Source organism: Anarrhichthys ocellatus, unplaced genomic scaffold (assembly GCF_004355925.1).
Source record: "Anarrhichthys ocellatus isolate YVR2014 unplaced genomic scaffold, GSC_Weel_1.0 scaffold24, whole genome shotgun sequence".
NCBI lineage: Eukaryota > Metazoa > Chordata > Actinopteri > Perciformes > Anarhichadidae > Anarrhichthys > Anarrhichthys ocellatus.
The window spans coordinates 2,481,479-2,498,314 of NW_022280054.1; the positions used below are offsets into that span (position 1 = coordinate 2,481,479).

Consider the following 16,836-nt stretch of genomic DNA (forward strand, 5'->3'; position numbering starts at 1 on the left):
CATTTACAGTTTGATGATCGCTCTTTTCCCGCCTCACTCCAGGTCCTGATGGATCTCTGCGTGTTTGCCGGGCGCTTCATTGTGATTCAGTCACAGGCCTCTTCAGGCCAAATGCTCACAGCCATATGCTGCTGAGCAGCGGCCACACCATGGCAGTGCCACCTGATTTCTTCCTCAACCCACAGACCTGCAGAGTTATGCCCATAGCTGGCAACGTGGCCTATGATCCTGCAAGCTCTACTCTAGTTTTCACAACCGACTCATGTACAGGTAACATGAGGGGTGCTTGTGCATTTTTATTTTTGGTGGGTGGGAAAACTAAATTAAGAAAAGGAAAAAGGCATTCAACGATGGAAGCAAAAATACTGGTGTATTCTTTTTACATTGTGGATAACTGGTCACATACACATGCTATAACAGTATATTAAAGTGTTTTGTAGTGAGGTTTAGAGGTTTAAGAAGTGCATATATTACAGGAAATTGAATATTGCCACAGCACAATTAATCAAAAATATTAATATCTGTTTTTGAAATTTGTTCTTAGATCCGGGGATATCATTTAAAAACAAAATTCCTGTTCTCTGTTTACTTCAAAGTATCAGTAAAAGTGGAAGAAATTAATAACTGAAGTAGATAGTGGTACAGTAAGTATAGGTGACAAACTGCATATCACACAAAAAACTCACTGCATGCATTAGTGATCACTCAAATGGATGGCAGGACTGTGAAAGAGTTTTCAGGGTTGGACGATTTATAATTTTCTATTTATCTGACAAGACATTGACATAAATCATCTCAAGTTACAAATATGTACAAGAAGATGAATAATATTTTAAAGAAACAAATGGCTCCCAGGTTTTGTAAAATCTATTTTTCTCCTGCTTGATGTTCTGCATCACATCTTTGATCCATTGCTTGTGGGATGGAGGGGTTACATCCTTCCATTCGAATCAAATTAAGCGTCTAGTAGAAAGGAGAAGGCAACGACCTTCCTTAAGTTAGCAGAAGATTGGAGTTATCTAGAACAAAGACTATACCTAAAATAGCAACTGTAGGAAAAGGCATAATATTACAGCTATAACTCTTGGAATTCAAAAGGGGATGACCAGAAGGGGAAAACAACATTCTTTTACCACAGTAGTTTGTGGACATTTGAAAAAACTAACCTGTGCTTCTCTCAGGAGACAACAGGAAGTGGGACAGTCCTCTCCTTCCTTTCATTCCTTACCCAACCTCCTGCCATTCAGACCAGCCTCTACCCAACACTCGGCTCAGAGGTCTCAGACCAGGCCAGAGACTGCAGCTGGGAGTTCCCATGGCGGACCCTGACACAGGGGTCCCAGTGCCCATTCTGGCTGTAACCATCCACCCCCAGACAGGACTAGTCTACCCACTGGGAGGGGTGCACGTCTGTCCCCTCACCCGCCTGCTGCACCCCATACAGACTGGCTATCCCATGCTAGACTCCAGAACGGGGAATGTTGTGCTCACTGTTGGGGTCAGTTTAGATCCAGCATCAGGTAAGTGCTGCTGGTGAGTCCTCACAACAGCTTGTGTCGAAGTTACCACACCTTCAATGGGTTAACTGTGTTCTGTGTAGGAGCTGTGCTGCCAGTAGGTGGAGTTCTGCTGGCAGAGTCCTTTATCGAACCTCTGAGTGGGCGGCTGGTGAGAGTGGGAGGTGCCAGCATACGGGCTGGGCAACTGCTGCCTAATGCAGGCGGATACCAGGCCCTTCTAGACAGCAAGGTGCTTGACATGCTTTTGACTACATTTCGAAATGAAGAAATTGTAGATGTTCAAATTTTATAAATGTTGAGATTTATATATTTTTCACCTTGAAAACAGCAATTGGCATAATAATTTTACCACAAAGTCTATTTAGCAGTTGTTTCTGGAGGTATTGATGCATAGTTTAATGAATATATGTATGTGTGTTTTACCATGTTATGACACAGATAACAGATTCATTCAGTAGATATTTGACCGAAACAAATGTCTTGAGTGAAAGTAAAACATTTCTCGATTAGGTTCTGGCAGTGATGTTCAACGTATTGGAGCTCCTGAAGCCACTAACTGATGAGTGGGGATCAGACCAAAACCTGCAGCGCCATCAGGGCAGCGAGAGAGGGAGCGGTCGACAAGATCATTTTGCAGCTGCAGCCAAAGAGCTCCAGCAGGCCTGGGGACGGAGCCTGCACTGCCAGCTGCAGCTGAAAACCAGGTTGGGTATCCTGCTGCACTGGGCTGCAGGTCTCCAGAAGGATGGCGGGACTCTAGGTGAGGAAACGACAGCGAGTGTAGTCTCCTGTGAGCAGCGCATCACAAAGTCACTTTTGGAATTTCTCCTTCTTTTGGTTGGTTAGCTCTCTCCTGCTCCTCCCTTTGTTGCTGTAAATGAGGCGCTTTCTTTTTTCTGTACCTTTTTTAGCTGTCTGTCCTCTTTTCCTAAAATGTTTCCTTATGCTTGAAAACAGATAATCCTAAAAGTAGAATATACTTTTTTCTCCTTTTACCTTTTCATTTGAATCTCTGCTTGTCATCAATGCCATAAATCTGCTCATTGATGAGTAGAAAAACATGCCACGTTGCATATGCTCAACTGTTTCTTGTTTACACCTTTTATTGTGATATGTGAATAGAAATTAATTTACTGAAGGCCGGTGCTGTTTTTGAAAGTAAGAACATTTCATATTTTAGATAAAATACCTTTAAATATACTTTTTTGCTTCTGCAAGATGTCACAGTGTTCTCCTTAAGTGCCGTCTACTACTGAGAACAAAAAGAGTTTTATGCATAAAATGACTGATGCATTTTTCTTCAGCGTTGGAAAGGTTTCATGGGCCGAAGGTGGATGACATTTTTCCTGTCTCAAAGAATTTTCACATGGCCTTTAATTTCCAAAGGCAAACACCCTCCACCGAAACTAAGCAGCTATATGTAACCCACATCCATAATCTAGAGGAAACACAGAACTATTACACCATCAGTACTTCCGAAATGTATGCCATGACCTCAAAAAGACAAACGTAGGCCGCACATTTATAGTAATCACATTGCCATGACATACATTTCAGCACATTACCCACAATGCTGAGATCTGCTTTATCTCATAAAAGTGGCAAGTTTAATATAAGTCTCACAGGATTTAAATTATGTAAACATGAATTGCACTGTAGACGCTGTGTTTCTATATTTTTTTAGTTGTTTTAGCTCCTGACTCATGAATAGTCAAATTGCCTTAGTACTGAAATATTGTTGATCTGCTCGAGGCCGTTTCCCATCTGCCCTTCATGACAGGCTTATCGTGTTCTCTGCTTGATCGTCTGTTTCTTATTTTTGCATCTGATAGTATTTAATATGCTTTGCCAGATGTGCCTTGCAGTCACAATCCTGTTTCATGTACCTCCCTCTGTCTGTATGTATTTTTTGCATTTGCTTTTGTAAGAGGTTGATTGATGTCAGCCAAATAAACACAAAAGTAACACTAATGTAAACTCAAGTGAATGTAAAATCTGTAAGTCTTTGCTATACTGGTTAGAAAAGTATTGACCTACTTCTGAGACGGTCTAACTTGCTATAAATATGTTGGCCATAAAGACTTATAAATATTTGAGCACCATTTCATATTTAGCTTCTTCCACTCCAACTCTCTGACTTCTCCTGTGCTTTTCAAACCAGGAGAGATGCCTCTCGTAGGCTCAGATATGTGTGTGCCAGCTCTGCTGGGGATGGAGTACCCTGACCCCATGGGATCTGGTCTGAGTGTGCCTGTGCTGGGTTGTCAGACAGACCTTGTCTCTGGGAGTATAATACCACTGGCAGGGACCATGGAGGACCCTGATGGAAAAGGTACTGTAAGAAAGAAAACAATTGCACTATCCACCTGACACAGTTAATCCTCTTTTAAATTATATTTAACAATACAGAATAAAGCAAGTTGTACCCTTTTTCATGTTGCACTTCACAGGCCTAGTGGCTATCTGTTACGCATCTCAGACTGTTGACCCAGTGACAGGGGTGTTGACCCCAGTGGTTGGAGCCAGACTGGATGTGTCCAGAAAATATGTTGTACCAGTCACAGCTTCCTACTGGCTAACGGTGGCCGATCAAACTGACAGTGTGCAGGTGGGGAAGTCATTCAGAGAGGTGTTTCCATAAAGGAATACACACAAGAAACCTTTCATTTGACCACGGACAACAGCGGTGATGTTTACTTTTTAGCCCAATGACTTCAGCAGGAGGGCATTTCCTGAACTTGATAAACGTGATTAAAGTCTTTATGTTAAGTGATGTGAAGTTGTGTTTATCCTCCAGTATTTAATTTTGCGGCCCATTGAATTGAGTTACATGGCCTTTAGCAAACTTGATGTGCTTCTATTTGTTGTTGCTATTGTATGCCAGGTGGAGGCGCTGCAGAGAGAGGTTTGTGTACGAAACACTTACTGGCAGCAGCAGCGGCAACGGGAGGAAGATGTTCTCTCTGATCTGGACTCAGCTCTATTCCAGTGTCTCTTTAGAGTTACAGAAACAAAGTCTTATCAGGTCAGCGGTGCAGTTTGCTGTTTTGGTTGTAAATATTTTATGTAGCCTGGGCTCTGAAGAAAGGAGGTGAAATTCTAAAGGTTTGAGCCTTTGAAACATTTGGAAATGAGTAAGGGGATTTATGAATGCTGGGAAAAAACAGCACTTGAAAGTAATTCCAAAGAAGGTTTTCATTTTTTGCTGTGCACTGCAAGTAAGCAAGTTGGTTATGTTTAGGACAAACTGCAAAGTCACTGTATCTCTTTCTATGAGTGAGTGCCTCCCAAACCTTTGTTCCTTCTCTTGACTGTGTGTCTTTTTGGGTGTCAGTATGCAAATATGTGCCTCCGCTTTTCACAAACTAAGTACAAGTGTGTACTCTGCTGCAGGTCCAGTGGTCAGGGAGGCAGCTGAAGGAAGCAGCCGTGGAGCTGCAGGATTCAGCGCAGACGGAGGCACAAAGGAGAGCAGCTCAGCGCTCCCACTTGTCTCTGATCTTGCCTCCGCATGTATTACACATCCTCACACTAGGTAAATTGGCTGGCAAGCTGGCAACATGAAGAGCATGAAGGAAATTACACTCATGACCTGCGCTGTGGTTATATTTATTGCTTGCCAAAAGAGAGATGCCTCATGCCAGCGTCTCATATTGCACCCTTCAGTTGTATAGTAATTTACATAATTTTCCAGTATTTTTTGGGGGTTGGCAGCATGTCTTTGTGTTCTTCTGTTTTTGTTTAGGTGACGAGCAAGAGTGGGATCGGCAGTGTGTGTGGCACTCAGAGCTTGTGGCGGGCCTTGATAAGGTGGATGTGAGTATGGAGCAGCTGCAACAAGACCAAGAAAAATGGACAGCACGAGGAGGAGACTGGGCTTCAACCCTCCATGCTATGGTCAGAGTAATGGATTTCTGGTCTTTTTTTTGGCCCTGTGGCTTTATTGGTGACTGACACAGTTAGGTCAAATGTTTACTTAGTTCCCTCTCACGCCAATGCCAAATACATATGACTCATGTCGCTATAGAGAGCTTTCAAATGTCTAGTGATTGAACTTTGATGCCAGCCAAGATGCACTCTGTAACATTGTCATCTATATGTATATAAGACTTCATGCTTCTTCTCTCTCAAGCCTGTGTTTATTTGTCCTCCAGGACAGAGAGCTGCAACAGAGAGAGTTGTGGGAGCAGTGTTGCTCCAGACTGACAGAGTTGGAAGCTGCTCTTATTGCACTGCATTTTGTCAGACACCTTTCTCAACTCCGCGCCGACACTGCTCAGGTCAAAACACACAGACACATCACATACATCACTGAATACAAAGAAACCTACATACAGTATATGATGCATGGAAGTCTATGGCTCATATGCCTTTTAACATCATTAATTCTGTTTATTTAAACCTGAGATGTACGACCAATGCACATTGTGCTTAATTAGAGTTTTCAAGAAGTTTAGAAATATTTGTTTTTGTTATATCTATTGATGAGCTTCACCCCTCTTCCTGTTTGTCTAGGCAGTACTGTGTGGGAACTTTTGGTTTAAGGAATATGGTCTGGTCCAGTGCAGTGGACACAGGCCGACTGTGGAGGTCAAGGGTTTACTTCAACAGATGGCTTTGCCTCTGCTGGAGAGACTGAACCAGCTCCTGGAAGACAAACAGCCTGCCAGCTTCTCTCCCAACACCTGCAATCAGCACATTTCTGGTACCAGATAGGGGTACTATATTTACTACATGATAAGGGTACTAATACATGACAGCAGTCATGTATTTTTCAGAGAAAGAAAAAGTCCTCATTGAATAATGGTGTTATTTGGTATCTATACAAATTGTCTGCGGTTTTCAGTTTTGATATGCAATCTTTTGTCAACAAATCCCATGAAAAGACCAAAACCATGCCCAATAATTACTTCATAAAACCTAAATATTCAATTTTCAAAAAGGCTAATTTATTTCCCCCCAAAAATGGGCCCCATAGACACAGATAACAAATCACATGAAACAGGATTAAATGGTGCATTTGTTGGCAACTATTTTCAGTGTATATATTTATATTTCAATACTTTTGATGCTTTAGTGAGCATTTACAGCAGGGACCAGGGAAGTGTATGTGTGACTGACTCTTAAACTACAGCACCCATGTTTATTGTAATGAAGAAGTATGTCCGCAGTGGGGCTCATTTATGTGTTTTTAAGGCTCTGGCGTAGAATTATTAACCATGTATTTGGCTTTGACTCAATAGACAATACTGTAGATGGGATCTATTAATTGTTGGGATTTGTTGACAGTAAAAATAAATATCTATATAGATATATATATACAGTATATACTGTATATTTGCAGGCTTGTCCTTTGAGTGTGATTTCTGATGGGTTTCAGGTTTGTCAACAAAGCAGGCGTATGGGTTAGAGATAGCCTCTAGAGTCTGGACAGCCTCTGTGCCTGCAGTGAAAGGTATGTGCTTCTCAAGCCACTCGAGCTTTGTGATGACATGCCTGTCTATGTGTGTAGAGAGAGTGTGTGTACAGAGAATGTGTTGATGTATTGTGATGTATATGTTCATTGACAAAATGCAGCAGGATAGTGCAGTGAAACAGTCATCAATGTTTGCCGGAGAAAGAAATCAATAGCTCCAGGCGAGTGTTGTTCTGTTTCTTTATTGTCTCTGGAGATGAAAGAGAGTAGAAGGAGGTGAGAGAACAGTGAAGAATCAGATGATTATTATGGTTCTGACAAGTGTTGAAAATAAGACATAGCTTGTATACGTACAGTATGGCAGGTACAAAAAACACTAGGGTGAGTTTTACAATGAAAAAACAAATATATGTTTCAATCAAAACTTTAAAGTAAATGCATTAACTCAAAATAATGTGTCTTGCGTCTGAAGAGAACTCACTTCACAATACAAAGCCTCACAGCTGCTTGTTTCTCCATGAATTGGCTATTTCTCTGGCTAGCTTGTTTGTGTTTCTCAAGGAATGTCTACCCAGTCATTGAGGGAGCCTGTCAGTTTAGCTCAATGCCACAACACTGTTCTGCAGGCCAGCTCAGTGCCGACACACAACTCACAGAGACACACTGCATCTAATGGAATTCACTCCCAGGGTGAGATATAGCACAACTTTTATTATCATTATTGTTATATTCAGCAGTACAGAATGTAACACCACTGTCACCCAGTGTTATCCTGTGCTGTGCTCTGCCCCAGTGCTGTGTGAGAGCGCTGCAGCATGAAGACTGGAAACATGGGAGAACAGCCAGCCTGGCTCTGTCCAAAAGGCAACTAAATCCAAACAGCACCTCTAAAGCTCACAAATGTACACATTATATCTATATTGTTTAATCAAATGAAGTGTAAAATAAAATGTAATAAAGTGTAAAAACGACAAGCTTTGGTTTTACGATTTCTTGGCCGGATGAAGGGACTTCTTTGAATCGCATCGTAACTGCACTGCCTGTGAAATATTTCTGCACATAACACCCATAAAACTACGATGTGTCGTTTTTATGCTCCGATTTTAAATGAAGGACATATATCAAGTTGATTTGTAACCTTTAGAGGTGCTGGTAAGTGGTTATTGTTGTCAAGCAGAGTCAGTCAAGCTGTTCCCCCCCCTTTTCCAGTCATAGCGATAAGCTATGCTAACCTTCACAAAATGTGGAACCATTCCCCTAATGATAATGAGTCATTTTAATCTTGATTTACTAACAGAGAGCCAGCCGATGAAAGAGTCTGCTCAGCCGACACATGGTATCTCTGTCCCCACAATTCCAGGTTGTTTTTGTTTTCCATGATGTAAATAATAACATATAGTTAGAAAGTGTGACATGTGGCGTGTCTCAATAATGTTATCCATCAATGTTGCTTTTAATTCCTAGAAGAGGAGTGGACCAAGCTGCTGGAGCTCTCTCCTCTGTTCCAGCTGTTAAAGGGGATGGAGCTACAGTTGAGGGGCTGGGCCTGTGGGGCAGGGCTTCTGAGAGGAGAGCTTGCTGGTAGGTCGGACGCAGTTTTTATTTTTTTAATAATCATGCATAATCCCATTAGGGTCCCATTAGATTATGGTGCACTTTGGTGAATAGGGCCGATTCAACCCTCACTCCCAAATCCTCAAATAATGACGGTTGACCAGTGACCCTAGGCCTCTGACATTAATGCATTGGGCTATCGCTAACTCCAATGTTAACCCAAGAATTCCAGATCTTAGTCAGGTGCCCCCTGCAGTTTCGTGGCCATGCTCCCGTAGTGCACCTGTGGCGCATTTGGGTATGGGAGGGAATCAGAAAGTCCTGAGAGAGTTTTAAGTTTCGATTCATAATTTTTCTTGAAGCTGTGTGAACAGTTTTCAACGCTTCAGTCTCCAACATGATTGATGTGGAGAATAAACAGTGTAGAATGATAACTCAGAACAACATGTTCGATGTGCACATAAGACGTGCACGGAGGTTTCTGTGGTTATTTTGCAATAGTTTGATGCTGGCTGCACCAAATGCAACTTTGTAACTTGACAGTACGCCACTTACCTCCAGTTAGAGACTGCAGATAATACCTATGGTTTTCAGATGGCTGTATGTGGTGATAAGCATTATCATGTTAAAGATGAATGTTGCTGTCACAACAATTAACGAAATTACACATGTTACCTAAATAAATAACGTTAGTAATTTCATCTGTTCATGCATCTGTACATATTGTGTATTTAGATGCCTGCATGTTTTTGTAACCATCTTATTTTCTTGCTTCCAGAGCCCTAATAAAGCCAAGATGGTACTCATTTTCTGAACCTCAAGTGTTTAGGCATATGCTATTTTAAATAAAATAGATTCTGGTGTAACTATTTTATTGCACACATTAGTGGCCTGATTCTAAGGAAAACAAGGTCAGTCTGTCTTTCCACCACTTTGGTTCAGACTAAAATGTCTCAACAAATATTAGATGACTTGCCATGACATTTTGCACATACATTCACGGTCCTCAGAAGATGAAGTCTACTGACTTCGGTGATCCTCTGACTTTTACTTTAATGCCACCACGAGTTTGACATTTGTGGTTTTAAGTGAAATGTCTTGTTTGGATGAAGTTTCATTAAATTTGCGACGAACATTTATGTTGCCCACTGTATCAATTGAAATATGTTTGAGGATCCAACATTTCATCTAGTGCCATCATCAGGTTCATCATCAAACTGCCGAATATTTTAAGATCACAACCTGTGAAACTAAGCCAACCTCAGTTGAACTTGTGGTTTACTAGTGTCGACAAGCAGATTGTAGCATGAAAACACCACCCACTTGTGAGAACATGAAGTGACAGCTGCTAGAAATAAGCATGATGAGATTGTTGCAATAACTCCCTTAGGTTTAATTAGTTGCATGTGTAACATATAAAGATATTACCCTCAAGTATTTGTGTATTTTTTGGACCAACAACCAGAAAAACTTAAAAAAGAAAACCAGTCTCTAATGTTAACCTTGTTGTTTTTCAAGGTTAACAACAAATTTGACAGATTTGTGGTTCATACTGTAGGTTCCTGTGTTTGAGACAGTCATAGCTGTAAACTTGAGTAAAGATGTCTCGACATAAATCACTCAGTTGGCATATGTTTACTAAAAAAATGGCAAATTTAGATTTGTCATCTTTTCTCCCAAGAGTTTGGAGCTATTACTGTACAGTAAGTAATGGCCTGTACTATACAACAACCTTCATGTTCTGTGTTTTGTCCAGACAGAGGCAAGAGTTTCCTAGACGTCCTTGATGCTCAGTGGGAATGTGAGGGAGAGCTGATCCCTTTGGACCTGTCAGTCCTTAACCCCAGAGAGTTTTTGGTTTACCAGCACGGACTATTCCTGATGCACACATTGCATAATCTAAAACTGGTTGGTGCTGGTTATTTTCAACCTCATTACTTATTCTTAGTTTAATTTTGAGGCTATTTTTATAATTTTAATTTTGAGCCTCTGTGCAGCCTGAAGTACTCGGGCAGGAAACCCTCTAACTATCTCTGTATCCCAGTTAAAGACCAAAGGTGGCTTGGCGTTTGGTGTGAAAGCTCTAGGGCTTTAAACTGACCTTCCTTAAGAGTTAGCTGATTTCATCCCTTAAATCTCATCTTGAAATAACTACTTGAAATACTTTCACTGGTAATCTTGTTGTGTTTTCTTGGTGTCATTCCCTGTTACACACTTTCAATAATTGCTTTTTGTTTTTATGGGCTGAGCTTCAGTGAGAATATTGTAATAAAAAAGGCTTGGATTGTTCTCTTTTCCAACAGACTCCAGCCATTTCACTTCAGATTGCAGCTAGTCTCCCAAACAACAACTACTTCAACAACGCCTTCAGAAATTCCTTCTTTTATCAGGTACATTTGAGCTTTTTTTCTGTGAGTGTAATTTGAGATTTTCCTCATGTTGTTCAGTACAATTTAGTGCAATTTGTTAATATTGTGCGTGACATAACAAGATAATGAACTGACTAATAAAGTCACGAGTGATGCCACTATAACACAACCAATAAAGTGGACACGCATATTAAATGAAACCCCACGAAATATCATAGAGTTGGATGTAAGAAATACTTCCAATACCACAGAATTTTTGAAGATGACATATTACCTGGTTGTACTTCTATTTGGTTGTGTGCTGGGTGATAATACTGTGTCTGCAAAGCACTTGTAAATAACTACACGCTATTAAGTATGAGTAAACACTTAATTCATCATTTGTAAAGCATTGTTCCTACATTAACACTCATTAGTATACAATTCATAACAACAGCTATAAATGTTTTATTCTTGATTAATAAGCTCGTCTATTATGTGTTTTTGTACTTTATAAATGATGGATTCCCCATTTGTAAATGAAGTATTATATATATTAAAAACCAATTATTAAGGAGTTCCAGATGATTAATAACATAATTTATTTAGTAAATGATTGAGAACTTATTTAGATGTACATTATTCATGCATTTATATATATAATGATTTAGATATGCAATAATGGTTAGGGACTATGTTTATATATACTTTATAAATGCGTATTAATACTGCAATTCATGATTAATTCAGGTGGTTACTAGTCGTTAGTATTTAGTGTGACCTCATCTAAAGTGAGGACTATCAATGCAGAAAGTAAGGAAAAGTGGAACAAACCAGCATCACTTCTATCTGCACTCCGACCAAACTTTCTCAGTACCTTAAAATGAAAGGCAAACAGCTCGTGCAACACCACAACAGCAGCTTGCTGTGTCTATCTCTTGCTGCTACATCTTTTTGGAGTCCTCAAGGGGCAATTCAGTGTTGAGTCTCGTAAGTGAAAGGCTTTATAGAACAGCCTGTTCAGCCCTGCTGATCTCTGGACACAAAAGACTCTGTTCGCCCTCTGCTCGTAGGGGAGAGAGGTCAGACTAACAGACCCAACAAATCAGTACAAAAACTGCAATTCCACAGCCTTCAGGTTTTCTGCATGGGCTCAGGGTTATACAGTTTGTTTCCCTGTTTAAGATTCCTTTAGAGAGATTCACACTTCCTGAGGAAACCACCTGCACACTGTAGGTAACACTTTCATGCGATAGCCTGAACAAGGGCTTGAAATGAAAGAGATTACAATATTGGCAGTGTATCACTGATTCATATCTACTGCTTATGTTGACAGGTTTGATTTACACAGCATTCAACTCTTATAATTTATTCAATTCATTTTTTACAGCCAAAAATCACAAATTTGCCTCAGAGGGCTTTATAACCTGTACAACGTACGACATCCTCTGTCCCAGGACCCTCGCATCGGAAATCTAGTGGCCATTTGCTGTGTTTCCTCATTTATATATTCCAGTTAATCATAAAACTTTAATGCCAAACTAATCCTTTAATTTCCTTTCAAAAAGGCAAAACATATTGTACAGAGAAATCAATGTGGCCCAGTGCTTTTTTTTTTTTAAATCACTGAATGATGCATGCGTATGTCTTTGTACAGCTGTAATGTGTTACAGTAAATGATTGCTCTGTTGACAGGAGGCAGAGGAGACGCTCTTTGTCCGTCGCCAGAGGCTCCAGTCAGTTGGAGGCTTCTCTCTGCTGCTGCTCCACTGTCTGTCCCATGTCAGGATTAAAGACATGAGCTCTGACTCCAGTCCTGCCTTCCAGAGGCTTTTCTTCAAGGTACAGACAAACACTCAAAGTGTCCGTGAATCATTTACGGTTTGGGAAAATTCTGGAGATGTGAGTTAACATTTTGATTTCAAATAAAGCTTAAATTTGTAATTCCCGCTTATCTAGTTTCGTTTTTTTAATGGGTTTACTTTTAATGTGATGTCTTTAGGGACAATTTCATTTTTTTGTTCCGTTTAATTTTATATCACAGATACTGCAGGAATGTCTGGGGGAACTGTTTCAGGCCAAACTAGGTGTGCCCTCCTCTGGACAGGAAGACAATTTGTGTGTCTTACAGGACCAAGAGCCCGCTTCAGGAGTTTTAAAGAGGACTCTTTCAGACTCTCATGCTGCCTCCCTGCTTTACAGGTTTCACAAACCAAGCAGAGGATTGCTGTCTGAAGATGTAAGAACAGAATATTTCATCTAATTACATTCATTTGTTATAGCACTGTAAACATGTCATTTTTTATTGTTCTTTAGTAGTTGTCAGTATTGTGCAAGAGTGGCAGGAAATCATTTGTGAGTCGGAGAGTAACCAGAGCTCTTGCATGTCTCTTGTTGTGCAAACAGGAAGTTGGGGAACTACAGAGGAAGCACAGAGAAATGTCTCTTCTAACCCACCTTGAACTACTTTTGAGAGAGAAAAGCTCCATGTGAGGGAAACTCTTCTATTTGAAAGAAGAAAAACACCAAAGTTCTCTATTGCAAGCGGCATGGGAGGAATACACAAACACTTGTTTCTTAGCCTCAGAGAGACAATGTCTTCGCCTCTGAGGATAAGACAGAAAAAAGTTTCTATACAGGTGACAAGACCTTATGGGCAGATGTGTAGCTGGGGTTAAACCCTGAATTTGTTCTCCATACGAATTTCTACTGCACACTCTGTCCAGGACAGCACATGGATTTTAGTCTTTTATTAATACAGTTTATTAAAATATAATAGATTAAATAATTAAAATAGACCAGGCCTAAAGTCTCTTATAGTCCACCAGTGCTTCAAAGTGTCTGATCCAAAATCCGGGGGAGAAACTCTCCTCTTCAGATTCAGGATTCAGAGCTAGCCAGAATTTCACGCGCTTATTAAGGGCTTATATGCACAGCCAGAATGTCTCTCCCCACAGTGGGTACTACTACTACATGTGACAACAGCAAAGCCAATGCATGCAGTTTAGATTTGTGTCCGACTTGATCCCGACTTGCTCTGACGTCATGAACACGTGGGCAACAGTAACCTCATGAGAGCGAGGCGGCCGCAGTTTTTAGAGCCATGACCCCAAAGCATGATGGGAAACGCCTGGCTGTTGCCAGATCAGAGAGCTGATTGGCTCTTAGATTTGACCACAAACACCACGTTCAGCAGAAAATCCTAATTTTCTGTGTAATGCTAATACTTAATGCTAGATTGTTGGCTATTAGTCTCAGGTTTAAGCTAAAAACATATCTTATGTGATTGATAATAATAAAGCTTACTTATACAATACATATCAAAATGAGCATCAATGTGTTTCCCAGGCAGACATAAAAAGAACAAAGGCATACAATGCAGATAAACGCATATTTTCACATAAATATAGGCCTACTGTATATTTACAAACATACATGAATAAATCTGAATGAGGTCTGTAAATTACAAGCAGCCTACAGAACGGATCTAACAGGATGTAACTGTTTATTTGACTTCCTGTTTATTCTTTCAAGGCAGCTGAACATTTTCTGACTTAACCGCAGTTTTTTTCAACGTCACCTGCTACCCCTGCTCTCGTCTACTTTCCATGCGAGGCACAGTTCATCTCATCTATTCTCACAGGCTAGAATGGGGAGGGGGGGAGTGAGACCCACACACACACACACACACACACACACACACACACACACACACACACACAATTAATTATCTCCTGGAAGATGGAATCAACATCTATTTGCCCGGTTACAGGGACTACCTTTCATCCATGAAATGAGCATGCTGTATGCTCTGTGTGATAAGAACTTGTTTTTCAGATGAGCAGGACACACAATCCTCCCCCAGTAATTGCCTATTGTTGCAACATATTGATACATTACCCAGCATAAAGTAAATGTAGCAAAATATACAACTACCCATATCATTATATTATTGTCATAATGAAGTAAGGTACTTCTAAAGTGTTACAATCATAATGCTAAATATTATATGTCCCACATGAGCCACAGAGAAAGGCAAAATTTGGTAGAGTTGTTTATTATTATTTTTTAAAACAACAAAAACGTTTTCTCCTTATACAAATCATGTTTATTTTGGCTTTCGCCACCACAAGCAGTGTATTAAAATTCCTGGGATGTTTTGTAGGCAATACACAAACACGTATACAACCTTTTTGTGTGCACACACACATGCAGGGAGGAGGGGAAGTTCATAATAACAAGAGCTTTACTGAGATTCCAACACGGGCACCACCAATGTTGTCTTCACCATTAGGAATTGACTTTGAGAGTGATGATTATGATGAGGAAAATTATTCCAAAGACAAGTGCAAGAATATTAAGGATCTTGGCTGTCCTTGATGCATCCTCAGCTTCAGCTGATTCCCCGAGAGCTTCAGCATTTTGTGCCTTTAAAAATAAAGTTTAGAAAGAAAATTAGTTCATCAATTACAGTATGAAAGTGAATCTGACTGGAATATGAGCATGTCAGTCAACCTTCATCACTACGAAGTACCCTCTTGACGGCTCAAACTTGAAATTTCGCAGATGAGATAGCTTGCTGTTTAAAAAATGTACAATGTTGCAAAACACTAAAAGGGTTTTGTGTAGTTTTTGAATTTAGGACATCTCTTAGAATACAGAAGTACAAAGCAGCAGATGAAGATCAAACAATTATGTTCAGGAAAAGTTACCTACCCGACAGGAGAAGACCCAAGCAGCAATCCCAAGAGGCCAACAACAGCATAAAGTGTTAAAGATGGACCATCCAAGGTAGGATGGAGCCACATCACGGGTCTGGCCTCTTTCCATAGTTGCTCTCTGTAAGCTTTGTCAGTCAAAGTCTGGATCCAATGGCTGCTGGTGTTTGAGACCCACAGCCTTTTATCAGTAATGGGTGTGGTTTGAGAGTATAAGACTAACAGCTATGTGAGCAGCCCGAGGAGAGAAAAAAAGACTGTGATGATGGAGGCTTTTTGGGTTTCTCATGAAACTCGGGTTTTATTGGCTTGAGAAACTTGTACAGAACATGAATTCTTATGTTTAACGTCACATTGCAAACAAAGAACTTTGTCTTCTGTACCAAGCATAGACTGTATATAAGAAAGGTATCAAGCTTGACAAATAAAAAAGTCTCCTTCCTAAAACACAACTCAGTTTTCTTTTTTATAATCATCTAACCAGAATAACTAAGAAATGAAGAATATTAAGGATATTTTATTTAAAAATGTAGCCCTTAAATTGTCATAGAATGAAGAATACAACTTCAAATGGGCATCTTAAACTACTGGTACTTTGACTTTTTGTTAAATTCTGCTTTACATAAGTCTGTAGTTGTTTTTGATCAGACAATCATTTATTTGGTAATTTATGCACAGAACATCAACAGAACATCTTTGTTCCATACATAAGGATGTGACAGGCATCATGAAATAACGGCACTTCTTGCATCTAGTCTCCACTTCCAGCACCATTAGCCACAGCATTAAGCATCTTCTGCAGACCTTGTTCATGCTCTTCAAGTAAGATCTTCGTCTCATCAGCATGCATTCTGATGAGTTGTGGCAGTGCAGTTTAGACTAAAACGCAACACTCTGTAGAGTGCAGATCTCTGCCAAGTGTGTCTTTGACGACGACTGCTGTATTGTGTGATTGAATGAATACAACCCACAGTTGGCTAACCCCGTTGAAGAAAATCATCATATAACTTAAGATTGAACTGAACACATTTGGCTTCACAAGTAAACAGTTTATATAACGTGTTATGTAAAACACATTCTGGCACATAGAAACATTCTTAGGAAGTGATGAGGAAGCGCAAGACAAATTGTAATAAATCTCTCCAATCTTACTAAAACATTTCCTGTGAAAGAGTCGTGTGTTCTGCCAAAAGGTTAAGCTAACCCAATCAAAGTCATGAGAACATGACATAATAAAGAGGCCAGATGTGCTTTGTTTTTGGTTCAAAGGACTGGTTTGA

General features: G+C 40.1%; 1 protein-coding gene across 1 annotated transcript; it reads right to left on the reverse strand.

Annotated features, from left to right (window-relative positions):
• Positions 1 to 13,738: 13,738 nt before the first annotated feature.
• LOC116391038 (transmembrane protein 91-like) lies at positions 13,739 to 15,699 on the reverse strand. The gene is made up of 2 exons (XM_031861251.1): positions 15,555 to 15,699; positions 13,739 to 15,266 (listed from the first exon to the last, which is right to left on the reverse strand). Exons 1-2 carry the CDS (start codon positions 15,666 to 15,668, stop codon positions 15,129 to 15,131), a joined length of 252 nt encoding a protein of 83 aa, XP_031717111.1. The 5' UTR covers positions 15,669 to 15,699; the 3' UTR covers positions 13,739 to 15,128.
• Between the last annotated feature and the right edge of the window lie 1,137 nt (positions 15,700 to 16,836).

Excerpts from the sequence above, each read along its gene's own strand:
- LOC116391038 (XM_031861251.1), bottom strand. The coding sequence starts at position 15,668 with ATGGAAAGAGGCCAGACCCGTGATGTGGCTCCATCCTACCTTGGATGG. Across the intron at positions 15,267-15,554 it reads CTTGGGTCTTCTCCTGTCGG|GCACAAAATGCTGAAGCTCT; the intron begins GTAGGTAACTTT and ends TTATTTTTAAAG.